General features: G+C 40.1%; 1 protein-coding gene across 3 annotated transcripts in view; it reads left to right on the forward strand.

Annotated features, from left to right (window-relative positions):
• The first annotated feature begins 6 nt into the window (after window positions 1-6).
• Window positions 7-8,277, forward strand: part of Tbc1d30 (TBC1 domain family member 30) — a 106,672-nt gene continuing 98,401 nt past the window's right edge. For 2 of the 3 annotated variants that reach the window (XM_023716329.1, XM_023716330.1), the window contains exons 1-2: window positions 7-141; window positions 4,397-4,561. In XM_023716329.1, the coding sequence (XP_023572097.1) occupies window positions 120-141; window positions 4,397-4,561 (187 nt within the window). In that variant the 5' untranslated portion in view covers window positions 7-119. The remainder of the gene's footprint in view (window positions 142-4,396; window positions 4,562-8,277) is intronic. The other variant, XM_023716328.1, reaches the window with a different exon arrangement.

Raw genomic sequence — 8,277 nt, forward strand, 5'->3', positions numbered from 1 at the left:
GCCGCGCCCCGGGGGACCCGCAGCGGCGCCGCGACAGCCTGGACAGCTCCACCGAGGCCTCGGGCCCCGACGCGTTCCTGGGCGGCCGGCCGGCGGCGGGCCCCAGCCTGCGGCTCCAGATGCAGTATCTGCAGCAGAAAGGTGAGGGGCGGGGCGGGGACGCCTGCGCCCGGCCGAGCGCGCCCTGGGAGTTCGGGGACGCTTTGCTCCTGTCTGACGCTGGTGCCACACGCCCGGTATTCCTGACTCCACTTAGATCTGCCCCAACCTTCTCGTCCCCTCCCGGGGGGCGCCTAGCGCATCCGTAGCCGGCAAGGTTGGCTTTTCCTTCCCTGTCCCCCAGGTGCTCCTGGAATCCCAAGAGAGCGCCACTCAGAACTCTAGTTCAGGTGACAGCTGTTAGGATCGGTTTGGAGTTTCTTAGGTTTCTGATGTGTGTACCTGAGGTTCCCCACAGGGCACTGGAGAATAGAGGCGAATCCTAGGGCTGGTTTTTGGCTGTTTAAAATCTGCCCTACCTAACCACACCACTTGGATAGTGTTTGGCAGACTAATTCCATAATTCAGTTTCAAAGCGCAGCATATGCAGCATATGAATTCCATTTCTGCCAGAACTTAAGGTTCCAAACAGCTCACTAGGTGTTTTTTAATTTTGTTTTGTTCTCTCTGCGGATTACTGGGCACTGGCTCGAAGAATTTGTGTGTGTGTGTGTGTGTGTGTGTGTGTAGCTAGGGATTGAACTCAGACCCTTGTGCTTGCCAGGAAAGCACTTATTCCACTGAGCCATCTCCCAGGCCCCCATGCCTTACAGAATTTAACTGCTGGGATCTTCAGTTGGCATGGAGTGGTTGATCTGAGACAACATCCAGGAGAGGGTCATTTGGCGTTTCGCTTGTTATCAAACTGAAGCTCATGTCCTGATTGAGATTTTTTTTTTCCTCAAATGTTCATCATAGCTTGTCTCTCAAACGCTATCATAGTTAGTACTTTATTTTTTTGCATAGATACAACATGATTTCAGTTTACAAAATTAGTGAGGTGTGAGAAATAAAAACTAAGCCGCAATAACATTTAGGAAATAATGAGCTTGTGTTCAATTATGGGGAGAGAGCTGAAGGATAGGGTATTGTACAATGGTCTCCTATCTTCTCATTGTAAAATCAGTCTAGCTGCTGGTGGTAGTGGGTGGGTGGGGAGAATAAATCTGTTGTTTTTTTTCCAGATTATCTATGTAGACAGCTTCTGGCTTCCTCTTTTTGCTTCCTGGTGAAGATTTGTTTTCCCCAGTTGCTTGTTGCAAGTGGCTTCTACCTTCCTCCCTCTGTGTAGGACTTTGGCTGGAGTTGTGACATTTCTCTTTATACGATTATACACAGGGTGTATTCATGCCAGAAGTTCCATGGGGTGACAGTTCTTTCAGACTCCAACAAAATCAATTCTGAAGAATTGATTTGCCTTTCTCTTTCTACAGGGCTATTCATTTTTAATTACTGAGGGATTTGGGGGATTAGTTATTTCCTTTTGCAAGAGAAAAATTGGCAAGCCAAAATTTAGAGAAGGCAATGCTGAAGCTTTGCAAGTGGAGTTCATATGAGTGACCATTCTGCTCACCATAAACAAGGCCTAGAAGAATCCATTTTGCCCTGGGTTCAGTTTTAATGTCTGCCAAGTTGCCAGCTGACCCTTTCTTTCCTTGGAGTCAGCCCTGTTAGAAGGAACAAGGTGCCATACTCTAATGGCACACAATTTCTATTGGTAAACATCACTAGGATGCTAAGATTAAAGAATCTGGTGATAGATACAGTGGTCTGCTTGAATAATGTTGCTTATTAGGTGACTTTTTCAGTGTCATATATTCCCTCCTAATAACTACTCTGCTTTCACCCAGAGTCTTATATAATACTGATGACCTGTGCATTAATTCTTTCTTCTCACTGTTAGGAATTTTGTAGTACCCATGTGGCACCTGTTTAGCTATCTGACATGTTCAGGTCCTTTCTTTAGGTGAGGTGTCAGAATGGTTTCTCAGGAATTCTGGACCCTCAGTGTTTCCATGGTGAAGAGGATGAACTTTGGAGTTGGACTCCTGGCTGATATCCTGCCATAGCTCCTTACTAGCTGTGTGGTCTTGCTGTCTCACTTTCCTGTAAAGAGGGATGATAATGATAATAATAATAATAATACCTACCTCAGAGCATGAAAGTATGTGAAGTGCTGAGTGTTAGAGATTTTAAAAGATTTTTTTTTTTGTATTTTTAGGGAAAGGTCTAGAGAGGGTGTTCAGGGTCTCACTACTAGATCGGGTGCAGAGTGATCTGCCTGTTTACAGCCTCCCAAGAGCTGGGATTACAGGCTCATGTTACATGTCAATTGCCGTCTCAGTGCCTGCTGGGGCGGGGCCGGCATGGCAGGCCCAAGGATCAAACCTCCAGCTCCTTTGCCTGCTTGCAGGTGCTTTAATCCGCTGAGCTATTTGGCTGGCCCAATTGTTTTTCTTTTTTTTTTTTTTTTTTTGAGACAAGGTCTCACTATGTAAGCACAGGCTGGCTTTGAACTCAGTGTGATCCTTCTGTCTCATCCTCCTAAGTTACAGGCATGCATCACCATGACTGGCTGTCAGAGGTTATTGTTTTGTACTGGGAATCAAACTTAGGACCTTGTATTTGCCAGGCAGGCACTGTGCCACTGAGCTATCTCCCTGAAATATTTTTGATTATCACACATCCTGGAATTCCTTCGAGAGTTAATTGTTGCCTTTTTTAGGGTGCGGAGCTGGCTGGCATGTGGTGCTGGGGGATTGAACCGTGGTCCCTGTGCTTTGCTAAGCTTGTTCTAAGTAGGTGCTTTAGTCCACTGAGCCATCTCACCAGCCCACTGAACCTTCTCACCAGCCCTCACTTTTCAATTATTTAACACTGTGCAAAGGAATGTGCAGAGCACACAAAGTTCTTGCTTCTGTCCCTTGGATGTTTACATCCTAGCAGATACTGCTGTGAGAACATTTCCACACTCAGGTCTGAAAATCATGTGGTACATATAATTCAGACAATTACAAATTCATGGATATTGTATTTTAGTCATGGAAAATGAGGTGAGTTTTTATATCATTCATATATGTACTTTTTAAAGATGTATTTCGTTGTTACAGGGTCTCACTATGCAGCTCAGACTTGTAGTGATTCTCCTGCTTTCAGCTTCACCAGTGCCGGGATTACAAGCTTGTGCCACTATACCTGGACTCTGTGGCCAGCTCAGCCCACCCTGGGTGGGGCCAGCACTGCATGTGGTACTGGGGATGGAACAGCAGTCCCTGCACTTGCCTAAGCAGGCGCATTAGTCTGCTGAGCTATCTCTCTGGCCAGCTCCCGTCGTATACTCTTATGAATGTTAGTTTGAAGAAGGCAGACATTCTGATTTATCTGTTTAAAGGAAATGTCTTTTCTAAAGTACTGAATTTCTATTTATTTTTGAAAATTTTTTTGGTACAGGGGATCAAACTTGGGCCCTTGCGCTTGCCAGGCAGGTACTTATATCTCTGAGCCATATCTCCATTCTCAGTATTGCGTTTCTAAAATGAAATGTTGTACTTAGTAGATAGACTATTGGGGAACTATAGATTTAAAGCAAAATCAGTATTGCCATATTTATCTACCTTAAAAAATGTGGCAAAATTATTTTCTCTCCATGATAATTTACAAAGATAAATGCTTTAAAAATTAGCAGTTGTTAGGCCGACCAGATAGCTCAGCAGACTAAAGTGTCTGCTTAGGCAGGGCACAGAGGCCGGGTTTGATTCCAGTATGCTGGGCTGGCCCTGCCCCCGGGGCATGCTGAGTCAGTGATTGAGACTGGGCATGGTGGCAACGACGTGCCCATAATCCCAGTGCGTGGGAGGCTGAAAACAGGAAAATCACTATGACTCCCAATCTGTATAGTGAAACCCTGTAGACCTTGTACTAAATATATTTAAAAAGAAAAACTTAGCAGCTGTTAAGTTTAGCATTAATATAAAGGATCTAAAGAAGATTCTTGTCATGCAAATTCACCACCAGAGCACTTTAATGATACAAAATACACAAGCCAGTTTTCAGGCAATGAAAGGTGACTGTGTCGTAGGAGCTGGCCACAGGAAAAGTAACCTTTGCTGACAGCATCAGCGTTAAAATTTGTCTTACAGTATTATTCAAATTTATCTTATAGTATTTTATAGGGAAGCATTAAATGACTCGTTTGATCAGAACATAGCAACTGAATACATACATGTAGTCAGGCAAGAACCTAGAATGATGTGGTTTAAACAGATGTCCTAGATATTTATCTCTTACTGGTGTCACATTGGGATTTGTATTCCTGGTGGGCTATTCACTGCTTCATTTTTGTTTTCTCTACTGATAGATGCCAATGAGTTGAAGGTGATCCTCCAAGAGCTGCAGTATAGAATTGGCGTTCAGTCGGCCAAGCTACTGCGGCAGCTGAAGCAGAAGGACCGGCTTCTGCATAAGGTCCAGACCAACTGTGATATCGTGACCGCTTGCTTGCAGGCTGTGTCACAGAAGAGAAGTAAGTGCTGGCGTGGGATTGGTCCTGTGGTCCCTTTCACAGTGATGCTAGTGGAGCCACCAGTACTTACTGTGTTCTTGAATATTTTGAAAAGCTCTTTATGGAAGCTCACACCCTCAAAACTAGGAACAACTCTGACAGCCTCCTATTTTTTTAGTGACAATGAATACTTGACTTCTAATGTTACAACCTTTGTTAGTACCCTGCCTTTGAGGGAGTGCTTTATTTTGACAACAGTTATTTTTGCTTCATGCTAAGTAATAACCAGTATTTTTCTTCTTTAAAGCAACATTATGAATAGACATAATGTAAAAGGCATATCTTTTTTCTCTAAATCTCTGTGTTGCTCTAATAAGTGAATTAACCAATTGTCCTGAAGGGGACTCCTGGAACAGGATTGTGGAACTTTCTCTGAAACCTGAAAAGGGAAAAATATTTTAACAGTGAAGCCAGTCACTTGGGTAATCCACTTACAACTAAGAGCTGCATGATTTGAGTTCAAAATAAATTGTTAGATTACTCATCCACCTTAAAGACTAAATATGAAAACTTGTGTTTTAATTTTTATAATCCTCCATGCAACTGTTTTGAGTTTTATTCTGCTAACATTTCCTTGTTTCTGTTTTGCATTCCTTATTAACATGCAGCACGGCAGCTCAGTGTGTTCAGGTATGGTAAACATCAGCACAAGTGGTGTGTTTTGATAAAATGCCTGTGGTGGCTTTTCAAGTGCATGCGAAAGTTACCCTTTATTCTTCCTTTACACCCACTTTTCACATGTAAATTAATACATGCGATAGCTTTAAAAATTTCAAATTAAGATGTGTTTGTATTCATGGAAGAATTTTCAAGGCTTGACTAGTTTCAGATAATAAAATTAATATCTTACATACTGTACTATTCTAATGTTTATCATCAAAAGAAAAGTTTATGTTTTCTTGCTCCTTTTTTATTATATTGCTCTTTGGCATTCTCCAACTTGTGCTTTTTACTAAAGGAAGTTTTACATAAGGTTTATTAGATAGTGCAGCTGATTATCAATAATATTATTATGGTCCATATCAGGCAGGGATATGATTGAATAAGCTGCCTTTGAATAGGATGTTCTTCAGAGTGCGGCACTTGTATGAAACAGCTGGAGAAAGAATTGCGTATGTGTGTATGTAGGTACATGCACATTTATATGTATCTATAAAAGTAGACATGTTGGGGCTGGGGAGGTGGCTCAGTGGAATAAGTGCTTCTCTGGCAAGCACGAAGGCCTGAGTTCAATCCCCGGTTCCGCAAAAAAGAAAAAAAAAAAAAGTAGACATGTCTAACAAGTATTTGATAGTTTTTCATGGATTCTCATAAATTATGACATAAAGAGAACATTCTTTTCCCCTCCTATCATGAGATTCCTTGATAATGATTTTTTTCCCTCAAATATATTCTGTACACCCATTATTAATGTTTGTGCTGGAAGTTAAAAGTGCAAAATAGTAAACGCACAGAGTTTTGATGTGTGAGAGAGTATATCAGACAGGATTGAACAGGAACCTATTGATAGAGTGGAATAGAAGGTGATCACATGCTCATGGATTCTATTGGTGGTCACGAGGGACTGATAGTCATTTAAAATTAAATTTACCTGATTGATGGCAAGGCTGGCATTTCTGTCATTTTAGACAAATATTCCCATAATCACTCAGCTTCTCTGAGTCTGTGGATGTGTATTTCGTAATGTATATTAGGGTTTGTCTTTCATTTCTAGCCAGGGTTTGGCATTTGAGAGGCTAGGGGGCTGTCTGGCTCCTATTCTTGAGAGTGGAGTTCTCACTTTGGTAATGTTAATATTAATGTTAATATGTTAATGGTAATATTAAATTGAATAGAAAGTTTTGGTTGATAAATAACTACATTGGTATTATTACCCATACATAATACTATTATGATGTAGATAATATCTAAAATTTGACTGTTCTGCATGCAAGTTAGAACTCCAGAGGTTATGCCTTGCACTTAAGTGGCTGATTCTACTAGCTGCATATTTTGCTTTTGTTCCTCAAGGCCAATTAATAATTTTAAAATACATAGTTTTGAAGAATTGAGATTTTACTCTTAACACTTCATAGCCAGGCTTTTATTTTAGTAGTAGTTGGCCATGATGTATTCAAATATAACATACTGAGTTGTTTGTATTTAATATTCAAAAGTCCAGAAAATCCCTATTATTGCTTTCATATGAAATATTTTTCCTTATGAATCCGATTCTCATAAGTTCTTTGCTTAAGTGACTTTTGCCTTTCTATTGCATGCAATAGAATTAAATGTTTTCAGATTTTTATAGAAATGGATTATTTTTCATCAATACCAGAGAGAATATAATAATTTTGAAATAAATCAAAATTAAGTATGGATTATGAATCAAAGTGACTAGATTGTTTTTATGTCTACAAATACAAATAATATGACTGCTTAGATTTTATGGATTCTTACACTAAGCCTTATGGTGGTATCTTTTTGCTTTAAAACTCAGGTAGAGCTTGGTGTAGTGACAGTCCTGGAATCCCACAGCATCCTGGGTGGCTGAGTTCCACGCCATAGGATAGGAAAGTTCCACACCAGCCTGTTCAACTAAGCCAATTTAGTAAGGCTCTGCCTCAAAATAAAATTAAAAAAAGGCTGGCTATGTAACAGGGTATGAAGTCCCTGGGTTTAACCTATAGTACTCGTAAAACCCAAAACAAACAAACAAACAAAGCCAAAACTGAGGTGGGAATAAGCAAAGGAGGATCCATGCTTGTCTTACAGAATAGTGTATTTCTCTCTGTATTGTTTATATTCATCTAAGGCATATATCTCTCTCTATTTTCTGTATATTTATTTGAGGGTTAATTTTGGTATAACCAACTTAATACTGATAATAAAATTAAAAAAATAAGCCAAGCATGGTGGCATATGCCTGTAATTCCAGCACTCAGGAGACTGAGGCAGGAGGATTGTGAATTCAAGACCAGTTTGGGCTACAAAGTGAGCTCAAGTTCAGCCTGAACTGCATAGGGAGACCCTGTATCAAAAGGACCAGGAAAAAACAAAAGAATATTAGCAGCCATTATAATTTATTGAGTACATGTTTTGTGCCAAATTATTGCTTTCCTTCCTCATAGTAAGTCCCAAAACATGTATCTTTTTTTTTTTTTTGGCGGAACCAGGGATTGAACTCAGACCTTTGTGCTTGCTAGGAAAGCGCTTATTCCACTGAGCCATCTCCCCGGCCCCCCCAAAACATGTATCTTTAGGTACATTTCATTTAAACATTGAGATTCAGAAAGACTAAGTAAATTGTCAAGAATTATACATCCAACAAGTGATTGAGAAAGATTATAAATATTCGAGTCTCAAAAATCCATCCCTTCCACCATAAACAAAGACATAAAACATACTATCTTTTATTAGTAATTAGATTATTCTGTAATATTACTGGCATATTGCTGAGCAGTAAGAATTTATAACATTCAGAAGACAAAGAGTTTCAGGTTTATTAGAATGGGATGATTTCACGTAGTTTGTGCATAAAATTACTTTTATGAAGGCTGAAAACAAGATCACTACAAGACTGATCTTCTTGTACAGCAATCAACCACTAAGAAGAATATATGCAGTGTATTATTTGTTGAAACTGTACTTCCGATTTGATTTGAAACTGTCTCATTGCTATCTGTTTATCAATAAAA

This window comes from Octodon degus, unplaced genomic scaffold (genome assembly GCF_000260255.1).
Source record: "Octodon degus isolate 3935 unplaced genomic scaffold, OctDeg1.0 scaffold00047, whole genome shotgun sequence".
Taxonomy (NCBI): Eukaryota; Metazoa; Chordata; class Mammalia; order Rodentia; family Octodontidae; genus Octodon; species Octodon degus.